Genomic DNA, 13,905 nt, shown 5'->3' with positions numbered 1-13,905 from the left:
GTTGCTGTCCTCGTTATAACTGAACCGAATTACAGTGAATAATCTATTATTCAAATAAGCAACACGTTGAAAAAGTCAACAAAACACGATTATGCGATGTGTACACATATGTGTATTAGATATATTAATTTCAAGGTACAGCTGTATATTGTTTGTCATGGACAACATGCTTTTGTTCATTCGGACCTTTTCTAGACGTCAAAACCCATATTCGTTTTTACACTCCCAGATCATATCCTGATTTAAGCAAACCTTTGCAGACTCCAGACACCCAAAAGTGATGCAGGAATCAATGCAAATTAAATATTGCTGATTCCAAAAGGCAATTCAGCTGTAATAGCTAACAACATGAAACATATTTAAAATCAGTAGTCTGTAGCCTTTATGTCAGGATGGGACATCCCGCTTCAGGAAGACTTTGTTTCTACCACTTGGTGACAGTAATGAGTCAGGAGAATCTGATATATAGTTGTCAATTTACTGTTTTAATGGAGGTCATATGAAATGACCTAAAACCCAAACATTTCGAAGGTCATTCAATCTTAATTGGTGTACATGACATGTCACCTTTGCAGTTTACAGCACAACTCGGCCTCCAAGGCGGTCCAAGTGTCATCTTATCCGCAAACATTTTAAAGTCTAAAGTTAGAAACATCTTGAATTGCTCATCGTGAACATGATGCTATGTCACATCGGAATAATCTAATTGTTTCTTGTAACAGTGCCATCTCATCAAACATATTCAAACGTGCTTTCTTTTGTGCGAACCGTCCAAGCCTCATCGAGGTGTGTTGATGTGCGTTATGTGTTATTGCACCACATAACTAGTTGCCTTAGACCTGGTGACCTATTTTAGATGTACAGTAATCAGCGAGAATGGTCTGAGTTACGCAATCGTGGTTTGACAGATGGTGGCTCATTAGATCAGCCTTAAGGTCCTCGACCAAATTAGCAAAGCCAGTTTCAAAATCTTTAAACAGCTTACAACCGTAGGTTGATAGACTATAGCCTGTGCTCTTTATCATCAGCTGTGAGGTTTGTTTGTCTTTTCCAACACACCTGTTACTTGTTCTTCATATTTTCATTTCTGGTTACTTTGAGTATGTTGTTCAGCGTAATTTATCGCCGTGTTGCGGCTCTGCCATGTTTGAAACGGCAAACAAGAGAATGCCGTTACTAGGTCAGTACTTAACTGTACCAAGTGACTCTGAATGGAATCATCCATTGCATTTGTTGAAGGTAAACTTATGGGATGCAATAACAACTCGGAATCAACACAACAAAATGTCAAGAAAAATGTACACCACAAAATGCTGATACAATACAATACAATACCTAATGCCTCGAGATTATCGGAACATTTGTGCATTGTTTACACATGTTAGTTCTCGCTAACATTAACCAGCCTGATATACTGTACGCTTCTTTTTTAGAGTATTTTCTGAAAGCACGTGGAGAAAATATTCCATCAATCATCCACTGTCCAGCTAAAGTAATTGTTTTTGAATGGGAGAAGGTAGATATCGTCCAATTAATTTCATATGTAGTACAGAGAGTTAACATCCGTAAGACCAGACACATAAGACACATGTCTGTCAAATAGCTTCAATTTGTCTTCAAATGGAACTTGTGTTAAGCCGTGCCAACGATATGGAAACAGCCTTTTTATAAGGTCTGGATTCAAATCAACATCCTCAGCTCCAGATTTTGGTGGTCTTCATCATATTAATATGTCACATTTGTTCCTTTAATAATATCCCAAAGCCCGCCGGTGTATAAAACCCAATAAAACATGTACGCATATATTCTTCTGTAATGTTGGTCAGTCACAAAGAAGCACCTGAAATGAGTTACTTTAGTACTTTAGTGAAGGCGGTTTTATTATCTTCTGTTTGCTGTTGAATCCCCCCAGGCTGCTGAAACCAGGTGGCGGATAATTCAGCGTCCTTCTGCCTGAGTTCCTAAGCTTTAAGGGGAATGTTTTTTATCTGTTCACCTTATGGCTCTATTGCACTTTAGAATACTGACATAACTAAGTCCGCAAAAGCAATAAGGGGACAGCAATTTAGCTTTCAATTCCAGTGATGCCGGCGTAATGAGAGTATAGGGTCAATGAAAAAGAAAGATGTGAAAAAGCACTGCTCTAAATGCTGTTTAATTTAAAAGGTCATCACTGCTCTTAAACGATGTGGTCGACTCGGCCAAAGGTTGAGATTGTTGCATTTTTCATTCCGTCGCCTCGGTTCCAACGATCTCAGCTTTGCAGTGCAGTCAGAGTGTCTGCTGACTTACTAATCCTCTTTGCACTCCATCGCTCCTCCATCTCTGCTCGGTGGCCGAGCTGACTTCCTTTCAAAACAGTCGTGGCGATGACCCACAATCCAGCCGGAAGGTCGTGGGCGGATCTTTGTCCCCCCCCTTTTCTCTGCTTTTGTTTGGAGTCTAAATCACAGTCAACTTTCATTTTCTCCTTTCATGGATTACGCCTTAATGTTCAGATTTGCGTGCAATTTATCTGCAATGGATCCGGCACAAGTGGAATATGACGGACTGGACGAATGTATCCCGCGGAAAATGCTGGACATGACGAGTGGATACACAAAATGTAAAAGAATACAGGTCAGTTGTGGCCACAAGCGTGATTGTGATATTGTTCTTTATACATCGAGTGTAACTGGAGATGCTGCCACATTAACGCATTCACTCACAAGGTGAATATTTTTAGATGCTCTGATGGGAAGTTTTTCATCATATCCCATCTGAGACGACCGGGTGGCTGACGGAGGACTGCGAGTCGTTGGGACAGCAGCTTTTAGACCCAGACGGACGGGGAGAAGCTGAACTGCATCAGCCAGCAGAGTTCTAAATCTAATCTAAATCTGTCCACCGGATGATTCGTTGGTGATCTGCCTTTCTCCTGGCACACGCCGCATCATCACATGCAGGCAACCAGGTGGCTCTTCCCAACAAGCTGAACGTGTGCAGCATAAACCGCTTCTGTCCACATAATCATCATTTGCTGATGACTATGTGTTTGTGTGCTTAAACCCTTTTAAGGAAAGCAAGAGCCATGAAGTCGGTCAAAACAATTATCTTTTGCACACTGGCAAAATAGTGAAGATTCAAATTATGGTATTTAGCTCGATTTAGCAAATGATGTGTTTTTACTTTCTTTTTTTTTTTTTGAATCCAGATTCAAAAATCGTAAAATTGAAAAGATTATAGAAATCAGCTTAGCTTGAAATGTCCTCATTTTGCTTCGTTCTCCAGATACCCCGGATCCAACATTTCCCAAAGTGCAACTCGAAAGCTGATGATTCATTAGAACACCCACATCCTTCTAACTTGTGGGTGAAACGTTTAGGTATAAATGTGCCTCCAAACTCAGCCTTAGATAATCCTGATGACATCCTTATGACATCATCAGGGTTACAAAGACAAAGCTTCTCCAAAGTCACAGAAGACGTTATGTGGATATTTTGCACATCCTGAGTCGTACCTTAAAATGGCGGAGCGTCCTTTTGAGAACGACCACGTTAATATTGTGAGAAAAGCAAATCTGACATCTTTTCTTTTTTCTTTTTTTTCCACCATCAACGTGTGACACAGCTCTCGCTCCAGGCTGCTGCCTCCTCCTGATCCGACACCAACAAATGAGGTTAGCTGAGGTCGTCGCCATGGTGACCTTCTCTGAGACGACACAGGTCTCCCCCATGGAGCTGCGGGAGCCGCCCTGCGTGGCCGCGAGCCTGTCCCCCGGCCTGAGGCGGAAAAAGAGGCTCTGGCAGAACGCTGTAAAACACATCATGATCCAGCAGGAGCTCAGTGCCCAGGTGATCCATCATCCCCGCTGACATCGGCAGATTTGTTGCACAGATTTGTGGAACTGGAATTATCGCTGCCAGGTGTAAGCCTGGGGAGAGGTTGTGTGATCGGTGATGTGTGACCGTGTGAGTCGGTGCCTCCGTGACCGAGTGAGAGTCCAACTCTGTGTTTGTCCTCTCTTGATAGTGGCAGACACATCTGGCAGACACATCTGCAATCAAATGCACCTTAATAGTTTCTATTCTTTTGTTTTCTATTTTTTTTTACATATTTCCTATAATATTATCCATTTTCTTGGGTTGTTATTTCTCTGGCATGGAAGCTTAAATCAGACAGAATGAACGTGTCTCAAGATCTGAATAAATAAACATTACACTCTCTGCATGGGTACGCTCCAAAAGCAAAGTTCAGTGATGATTGTTAGCTAACTGGTTTGCTTTCCACCATAAAGCCATTTCCCGACCAACCTAAATATCATTTAAACAAACGGTTTGAGGATCAGTAAAGAGATGTCTGTGTTTGACAGGTGGGTGTGGAGCCAGCGAGCAAAATCTTCGTGACGGACACCTACATGGAGGAGATCAACAGGCAAATCCGCAACAAGGCGTCCCGCGGGGTCACGAAGCGCCGCTCGTCTACGCTCAGAGTGCAGCCTCCCCAGTCCCGCTCCTCCACCAGCACCCATCAGAGTGCCCGGGGTTCTTTGCACGAGTACGCCAGCGATGCCGACTTCTTCGTGGACTGGGGCCACACTGTTCGTGGAGTGTACATACCCAGCCTGAGGCACACCTTTAAGTCTCGTGATTTGGAGAAACTCTACCAGCAACACTACTCATGCCAAAGACGGAACTCTCTAGCCATCAGTAATATAATCGATACCTTGGCCAAGTTGCACATATTGGTCCTGTACCTTGCAATGGTGCCCGAGGCGGTCACAGACACTGTGCGAGGCTGCCTGACGGGCCTTTTCATGGTGCTAGCGGTGGCGCTGTGCATCGTGGTGTTGACCTGGAAAGATTCCATGTCCCCGCGGCAGCTTCACTACGCTAGCCTTGCCTGCTGGTTGTCGCAGACCACGCAGGTACTGGGAGGACTGGCCTATGGACTGGAGGAAGACCCGACATGGTACGTGTTGTTTGCGTTGTTCGCCACATACACGCTGCTGCCGCTGCCTCTGCTGTGGGCCATGTGCGCCGGCACCACCACCTCGGTGCTGCACCTGCTGGTGGAGATCCTGAGCTGCTACGATGACGCCGTGCTTTTGAGAAAGGTAGCATCAATAGCATTATTGTATTAATAACTGGACTATATTTTAACATCTGATATAGATCATATTCATCAGACCCTGAGGAACTAGAAGAACCTGCACTTTATAAAGATGATATGTCTGTCTATGAACCCATTTCTCGGACATGCCCATATTTTAAAGCTCTCGAGTGTACCGGCCTCTTTTGCACAGAAAGCCACGTTTATCCATTTAATCTTACTGAACTTGCATGTTCTATTTCCATTAAGGGAAACAACGTTCTAGGTTGTTTGTAATTATTACTCCCATTTACAGCCCCAGATGTTACCTACAAGCACGCAAATTACATTTCCCCCTGAAGTCCCTCAAGTTAATTAAAAGAAGTAGACCCCAGTTATTATTTAATTTCCTCTTCTTACCCCACACGCAACGGGGTGAGATGAATTTCATGAACGCCAAATGCCCCTCGGATGCAGGTGTTTGCCAAAGGCCTGCTGTACCTTGGAATGAACACAGCCGGCTTGTTCATCCACTACCTGACAGACCACGCCCAAAGACAAGTCTTCCTGGAGACGCGACGCTGCATTGAGGGTCGCCTCAAACTCGAGCAGGAGAACCAGAGACAGGTCCAGTGACGGCCATGGGTTGGACTATAAGGCATATGGAGGAATATGCTTAATGTGTTAAACCATACACAGTCAAATAAGTGAGTTTTTTGTCGTTGTTGCCACATAGGAGCGTCTGGTGCTGTCGATCCTGCCTCGTTTTGTTGCCTTGGAGATGATTGGTGACATGATCTCTTTAGAAGATGAACTTAACCCTCAAGAGTTGCACAAGATCTACATCCACCAGTACAAAGACGTCAGGTACGCACACAACTATACACATACTTATCTTATTAGTGGCACCAAAAAACCCCAACAAGATTTGCTGTTACAATTTCTATGTGTGTTTGTATTCTTTTCTCTTTCTCTCGTCTTTGCAGCATTCTTTTTGCAGACATCAAGGGCTTCACCTTGTTGTCCATGAACCTGTCGGCCCAGGACCTGGTCCGAACCTTAAACGAGCTCTTTGGACGCTTTGACCGACTCGCAGATGTGAGAACTCCAACTCATTTTTTAAGAAACAACATATATTTCCTATTCTATTAACATCTTCTTTTGTCTTTTCCCTGGTACCTGGAACCTTTAACATCACAGGAGCACCACTGCCTGCGGATAAAGATACTGGGAGACTGTTACTACTGCGTGTCAGGGGTCCCTGAGCCACAGCGTGCCCACGCCCGCCATTGTGTTGAGTTGGGCCTGGACATGATCAACACCATTCAGTCAGTCTTAACTCACTGCAGTTCTTGTTTACTTCACCAATTCACCACTTAGGCAAAGAAAATGTACTAAAGCCGTCAATAATTAGTCCGACGTGTCGCTTTACTACCAAGGTATATGCGGAATCAGCTGAACTTTGACATGGACATGAGGATTGGGATCCACTCGGGCTCCGTCCTGTGTGGGGTGCTGGGCCTGCAGAAATGGCAGTTTGACGTCTGGTCCTGGGACGTGAGCATCGCCAACATGCTGGAAGCCGGAGGCATTCCAGGGTGAGAGACCATGCGATCTTTTCCTGGATTACCACAAAAACTGTTTAGAAAAGTTACTGTGAGGAACTTTAAAGACCATATAAAACTATTCAGTATGGATCTAAATGAGAAGATTGGCTGTTTTGGTTATAACTCAGCTCACACCCAGCCAACTGCAGACAGACACCGGTTTTTGTCCAGTGGGACCACCAAAATCAACAATTAGAGTCTCTCGGTAGTACCTTCAATTCATGTAGATCCCACTGTTACATTCATCTCAGATTTGTTTGCCATGACAATTTGAAAGAATATGACCAAAATCAAAAAAACAAGGTACGGTAAGTGTTTGCATTGACCTTCTGGTCCCAGTTTATGACACGGATCCAAATCCCAAACACTCAAACATTGTAAACAGAGCAAAGTGTAACAACCCAAACTTGATAGTTGTCAGGCTGCAAAACTGTTTCCCTTTCCCTTCTTCTGTTCTCTCTCATCCAGACGCATCCACATCTCGAGGGCCACCCTGGACTGTCTAGAAGGCACCTACGAGACCGAAGCGGGTCGCGGCCGTGACAGGAACGAGTTCCTGCTCAGACACAACATTGACACCTTCCTCATCGTCCCTCAGGAGGAAAATAGAAAACGTTGTGGTGCCGAGCCCCCCAAAGTTCAGAAAACCAGTCAAAACTGGAACCCGAAGCTGCCTTTTGACAGAAACGCCATTGACCTGAACAGTGTAGGCGTTTGCCCAACCGCTTTGCGTCCGCCGGGCCCTCGCTACCTGATTAACCTCACATCGCTCTAATCGTTCTCTGCAGATCCTGGCCTCCTTTACGGACGGCTCTCTGGCCAGCATATGGCAGTCCACCTCCAAGGAGATCAACAAACGCATAAAACACGCCAACGAGGTTCAAAGCAGCCAGATTATGCACCGGGAGCACATCACCCCTCTGACCCTGGTGTTCAAAGACACGCACATCGAGGACAAGGTACTCGTGCGCTGGTTTTGGTACGGTGTTTGGCGGGAGGAAATAAATGAATGCTGTGATGTAATTGATGGGTTTTTTTTCTCGGTTTTACCAGTTCTCCCAGATGAGGGATGAAATGTTCAACTCCAACCTGGTCTGCTCCTTCATCATGTTCCTCTTTCTCATGGCTGCCCAGGCCCTAATTCCTGCACCAAGGTAGGGAGACACTACCGAAGAACACACATTTAGTCGTTTTACTGGAATGACAAAAACCCTGAGGTGAAATTAGCCATGTTTTTTTGTCTTTATATGAAGATAATGAGCAATATCAACGTTCAACTTCTTCTGACTAAATATTTCAGTTGTCATGAAAGTGTACTGCCCTGTTTGTCATATGAGCAGGATTTAAAAAAGTGAAATTCCCACTTCACTGAAATGTATTTCACGCTCATCCTCTTGTCTTTTTCATTTTACCCCTGGATTATCTTTTACTTCCTTTCCCGCGTCTCTTCGTTCTCCACTGCAGGCTGTTCCCCGCTGTCGTCCAGTTTTCCATCTTCCTGTTTGTCTACACGCTGCTGCTGCTGTTGGCCCTGGCTGAAGAGTTCAGATCCACACCTTCGTCCCTGCAGGAAGTGTGCTGCTGGATCCACGAGAACAACAGCGCGCGCAGCCTCCTCACCCTCGCAGCCATCGTCATCAACTTTGGCCTGGTCTCTACGGACATGGTGAGAGGCTAAACAACACAGCGCCTGACTTTACACACACACTCTCCCGGCTACAGCTTTACCTTTCTATAGCAAACTATATATAGTCACTATACCACCATGGAATGAAATCCCCAAAATACAATTCAGTATTTTGAAATGATAAATATGTTCCTGTTACTTTACTACACTCTTTCTTTTAGTTTTTAGTTTTTTTTCATGTGAATATTTTGGGCCGTGTTCCTGTTTCCAGGTGTGGTGCATTCTTGCAGACACAGGGGGGGCCGACGCGACGGACAGAACCAACACAGCCCCGCTTCCACCCACCGCCTGCTCTTACCCGGAGGTAAAGAGGGCCGCACTTCAAATCTGCACTTAACAAAAGACAACAATAATGTCTGTCCACGTAAACATTTGGCCTTGTGTTGATTTAAACATGATCACCTTTTGCATCTGAGGTTTCTTACCCATAAAGACGGTGAGGACATCTAAATACTTTTCTCCTTCGCTGTCTTCAACCACTCACCCACAGGTCTTTATATTGAGTGGCGTAATCGCCATGGTGACTTGTGCCGTGTTCCTGCGTCTAAACTCTCTGCTGAAGCTGGCGGTGTTGCTGCTGGCGATGGCCGTCTACTCCTACCTCATCCACCTGGCCTTCCTCACGCTAACACGCCATGATACACTGCACAGGTCGCCGCGAAAAATACACCGGCCACCACTAGTTTGTTTTTTCTACTTTGGGTTTGATGTTTATAGTTATTTTGCTTAGGATCAAAAATGTCATAGTATTCAACTACTGCTATTTGGAGTGTGTTGGTTGTTGACTTTGTATATATTTACTTGTACAGTGGTGGAGAAGTACTTCAATAATAAAATGCAGTAAAGTAGAATTATAAAAGTCTTAAAATTGAAGTCCCGATTTTTAAATATCACTTAAGGTACAAACGTTCATTTATACAACATTACATTATGCTTTTTGTGTTGGGGTTTATCAATGTGGTGCAACTCTACATAAGTTGTATTCTACTAGGTAGATTAGTAGTAACATTTTCCATTTATTAGTATAAAATAAAAAAATTCTAAAATAAATGTAGTAGCAAGCATAATGTTACCATGCCATTATCATTACCATTAATATTTGATGATGTGCAGAATTTCCTAAACACATAATCTAGAATATATTATGTCAAAAAAGGTCATGAAAATAAATCCTTTGTTTTTTTAATCTTTATTATCCACCTTTCACCGGACATTTACTTCTGCTCAGATCTCACTATGTCAGGATAAAAGGAATCTCCATCATTCTCATGGCCATGTTTATTGTTGCTGTCTTCTACAATGGACGGCAGGTAATGTTGACGTTTCTCTGTGTTGAGCACCTGTTCAGTGTAGTTTCCTCGTCTTATTTGCAATGCATTTCCGCTGTTTAAGTATTAAGTTGCACACAGGCAGGAGACTTCTGAACGTTTTACCCATCATTTACTTCCCAGTGGGAGGCCACCGCCAGACTGGACTTCCTGTGGCGTCTACAGGCCCAACAGGAAGTGGAGGACATGAAAGAACTGCGGGAGCACAACGAGTGTCTTTTACACAACATCCTGCCGGTGCATGTGGCGCAACATTTTCTGGACCGGAGGAAGAATGATGAGGTGCAGAAAAGATGATCACTGCGTCAACCTCTTCCCACCCGAGCAGGAACAAAACATGAGGAAAACAAGTCTATATCCAAATGATATCTGTTTATTTAAATGTAAATGCCGATGGGACAGTTGTTAATCAATTTATCTGTTTTTAACATAGTGGTAAAGTACATATTTTTTCTTTTTTATTCCAAATTATTGTTTGAAAGGTGAGTCAAACTCCCTGTTTGGACTTTTTACGTTTTATTTCCCAAACATTAACACACATTTGTACATTTCATTGTCCTTTATTGACATGCGTTGATGTCTTGCATAGATGATTAAATGTTGTTCTGAACTAATTCATTTCTATACACCTGTGAAACCAAGAGATGAAAAAGTAAAAGATGAAAGTGCATGACATCATCTTCTTTCCAGGAGCTTTACTCACAGTCCTACAATGAAGTCGGTGTCATGTTTGCTTACGTCGCTGGATTCAACGAGTACTTTGAGCAGAAAGAGATCAAACACGAAGGAGTGGACTGCCTGCGACTTCTCAACGAGATCATCGCTGGCTTTGATGAGGTGAAATGATAAAAGTACACATATGTTTGTATATATTTATGGTATTCCCATTAGAATAACTCCTCCACCTGCCTCATTAGGACAAATAATGCATTACTGTGATGTATGACATTGATCTAAGCGCTTCCTCTCTGCATTTTCCACAAGTTGTTGGAGGAGTCGTTCTTCCACTATGTGGAGAAGATCAAGACCATCGGGAGCTGCTACATGGCAGCCTCGGGCTTAGCTCCCGACAGACAGGTGGGACTTTTTCTTCTGGATATTCTGCTGTTTTCTTCCATCATCTGCACCTGCCTGCGATATATATATATATATATATATATATATATATATATATATATATATATATATATATATATATATTTATAGAGCTTTGTGTCCCTCAACTATCTGTCTCCTTCAGGCCTCCACGGATGAATGGAACCACCTGAGTGAGCTGGTCATGTTTGCTCTGGCAATGCAGGAGACCCTGAGGGAGATCAACAGGCTCTCGGACAAAAACTTTCAGCTGCGCGTTGGTAGGTCGCTCAAGCACGCGTAAAACCACGGATGCTTCGTTCAAACATCTCCCTCATCGATTTGACGCGCGTTCATTACTCGTCTGGGCCGCACCGATCAACAGGCATCGCCCACGGGCCCGTGATCGCCGGGGTGATCGGCGCCACCAAGCCGCAGTACGACATCTGGGGCTCCACGGTGAACCTGGCCAGCCGCATGGACACCACGGGCGTGAGCGGACGCATCCAGGTGCCCGAGGCCACGCGCCCCATCCTGGCCAAATTGGGATTCGTCTTGGAGCTGCGCGGAGACATCTTTGTCAAGGGGGTGAGTGGCAGGTGGACTTTTGGAAGGGCGCCAGCCCCCTTTTGGGGTAATGATCAGCGGAGTTGGTGCTGTTGGTGCTCTGTACGTCTTGAGGGAAACACATTTAGTTGTGGATAAGCTTTGTATCCATATAGCTCATTTACCCAGGGGCCCCATGTGAACTAAACGCTTTAGTTGTTTTTTAGCTTTGTTTCAATTGAATGACACTTCACACTAAAACTAAACAAGCACTTGAGTTGCCTTATAATTTCGTTCCCGAGTGCCGTTTCGTAGCAGACAGGGTTTAACTGAGGTTGACGCCTTTGGTCAAATCGTTTGTTGTCGGACAAAGGCGACATCCACTGGTGAAAAGAAACAACAGAGGAATAAACGAGTCGCATCGCTGATCAGGAGGCCGCCCGAGTGCGTGACACGCGTAGATGTGCAGAAGCACCGCGGTCGTACTCGTGAATGAATGTCGACAATAACAAAAAAAGAAAGAAAAGGGAACCCCGAGGGCCACATTCAGTGAACCGCTGCCGTCGTTGCAGGTGAGCGAGTGTCAGGGGAAAGTCCGCACCTACTTCATCAGCACCGTGCGCAGCAAGAGGGCGCGCGGCGGGGCGGCCGCCCACCTGGCGGTGCGGACGGGAGGACGCATGTCCCTGGCGGAGGTGGTCTTCGGTCTGCTCCAGGCCCAGCACAAGGAGAAGATGAGAGAGGCCAACGGAGCGTTCTGTCTGAGCCCGCGCAGACATAAGCGCTGACGGGGGGGGCGGCCGTGTTGCATTTTTTTTCTTCCTGTGGCTGTTTTCCTGCTTTGCCTTGACTAAGTTAAACTAAGTTAAACTAAGTTAAACAAACCGAAGGAGAGGGCGTGGCCGATGGTACCCAGATCCTTCGTGAGCCTTCGTTCCTGTTTACTCGATGACCTCTCATCCCAAAAGATTATATATTTTCGTGTTGGGGAAGTACTAGCTACATTTATCATTTTGATATGTTCTTTCCATGACCTACAAAAGTTACATCAGTATTTGTAAACACTCTCTTTCGTAGCCTGGAACCAGAGAATCAAGCAGCTTTGGGCTTGAAGATATCACACGTTTGATTTACAGCGTATGAAGAGAGATTTGTTCACGTATACTAATCATTCTAAACAGTGTTTAATAAGTATTACGTGGCTTTTTTTTGCTTGAAGAAGAACACGGTAAGTCCTCTGAACGGAAATACCTCAAACCAACCAGCTCGACCTCTTTTAAACTTCCCAATGGCCTCTACCGTGCTGACTAGTGCTTTTTTTACTGCATGAAAATGCATAATGCTCAAGTTTTATATCATCAGTCGACGTATTAATTCCACTAAGCGGATGTTATCCGAGACATGTTTTATTTTATTCAACATAATAAATCTGAATTTCTACTTGCTTTTATATTGTACCGTACATGAGTGGGGAGTTTTTCCTGTGCCGATGGAGGGTTTCGGGACAGAGGATGTCGTATGTGTACAGACTGTAAAGCCCTCTGAGGCAAATTTGTAATTTGCGATTTTGGGCTATACAAAATAAAATGAATTGAATTGAATTGAATGAGTGTTTTCAATGTGCTCCTCACTGTTACGGTACTTTAATGTCAGCGTCACTCTGGATTTTTGGAGATGGGATGAGGGGATTCAGTTCGGTACACTGCTGCTCTCCGTTACTTAACTACCGACGGATTTCTAACAGCGAGTTTCTAAGTGTTCATCTGCTGAAGCAACTTTGATGCCAAAACCACCTCCCATGTCACTCCTGCTGTGTGCTGAAACCAGGAATGTTGTTTTCCTGTGTAATAATACACATTAGTGTATAGCATGCTGCATGTTGTCACATTCACATGAAAAACATATTGTTCCTGTGAATTATTATGTTCATTTAATGTTGCAATGGCTCATCTACGGGACTTCCTGAGGAATCTATCAAGTAAGTTGGTATATTAACACCAGTTCTGAAAGAACGCGCGAACGAACGTGATCAATAATTTGACGCCCGGTTGGGGACATCTGGGAGGATTCAGCCAAACATCTTCGCTCTTTCTGGTAGATTGATTTGTCAGATCACCGGTCAAGTATAAGCGCCGCGTTTGCAAAGGCAGGAGCAGTTCTGTCGGCCCGCCGGCCGGAAGATCAACTGTTTTTATATTTCTTGTTAGATATAAACACAAAGATTTCTATTGGCCCTAAATGAGCACTGGGAAAACGTTGATTATCACCATCTTGCTTTTCCTAAATCCTCTATAGTCCAGACCCATTTAGACTCAAATTAAGACTGTTATGGTTCATTTCTTTTTTTGTATTAACCTTTCACAAGTCATTTGTTAGTAAAAATACTTAGTTTAAGGATCCTGCCGGTCAGCTGTTATGTGGGTGCGTCCAGTCAAGTTTTACATTTAGAGTGGCCTTTACATTAAATTTCATACATACATATGAAATACTAAAATAGTCAGTGTCCCACTGTTATGCTTTGTTCTATCAGTGTTAAATTCAGGACTCGCCTTTTATAAATCATTTTAAATATACAGTAATGCTGACATTTTCG

General features: G+C 44.1%; 1 protein-coding gene across 3 annotated transcripts; it reads left to right on the top strand.

Moving 5' to 3' along the window:
• The first annotated feature begins 2,346 nt into the window (after positions 1-2,346).
• Positions 2,347-12,913, top strand: LOC120808486 (adenylate cyclase type 8-like). 3 transcript variants are annotated; one of them, XM_078093180.1, is made up of 21 exons: positions 2,347-2,605; positions 3,610-3,833; positions 4,352-5,095; positions 5,548-5,697; positions 5,807-5,937; positions 6,057-6,168; positions 6,271-6,398; positions 6,510-6,668; positions 7,146-7,383; positions 7,466-7,636; positions 7,731-7,831; positions 8,142-8,343; positions 8,576-8,668; positions 8,855-9,015; positions 9,593-9,674; positions 9,816-9,974; positions 10,383-10,529; positions 10,677-10,769; positions 10,933-11,047; positions 11,152-11,354; positions 11,885-12,913. In XM_078093180.1, the coding sequence occupies exons 1-21, from the start codon at positions 2,476-2,478 to the stop codon at positions 12,098-12,100; spliced, it is 3,759 nt and encodes a 1,252-aa protein (XP_077949306.1). In that variant the 5' UTR covers positions 2,347-2,475; the 3' UTR covers positions 12,101-12,913. The 3 variants fall into 3 exon arrangements, with proteins under 3 accessions (XP_077949306.1, XP_077949307.1, XP_040017373.2); XM_040161439.2 differs by having other exon boundaries at positions 2,350-2,619; XM_078093181.1 differs by lacking the exons at positions 10,933-11,047; positions 11,152-11,354; positions 11,885-12,913 and having other exon boundaries at positions 10,383-10,543.
• The last annotated feature ends 992 nt before the right edge of the window (positions 12,914-13,905 follow it).

The sequence above is a fragment of the Gasterosteus aculeatus genome, chromosome 18 (assembly GCF_964276395.1).
Source record: "Gasterosteus aculeatus chromosome 18, fGasAcu3.hap1.1, whole genome shotgun sequence".
In the NCBI taxonomy this organism is placed as follows: Eukaryota; Metazoa; Chordata; class Actinopteri; order Perciformes; family Gasterosteidae; genus Gasterosteus; species Gasterosteus aculeatus.
The sequence above is the reverse complement of the archived record's forward strand: the minus strand, read 5'-3'. Positions and strand labels throughout refer to the sequence as shown.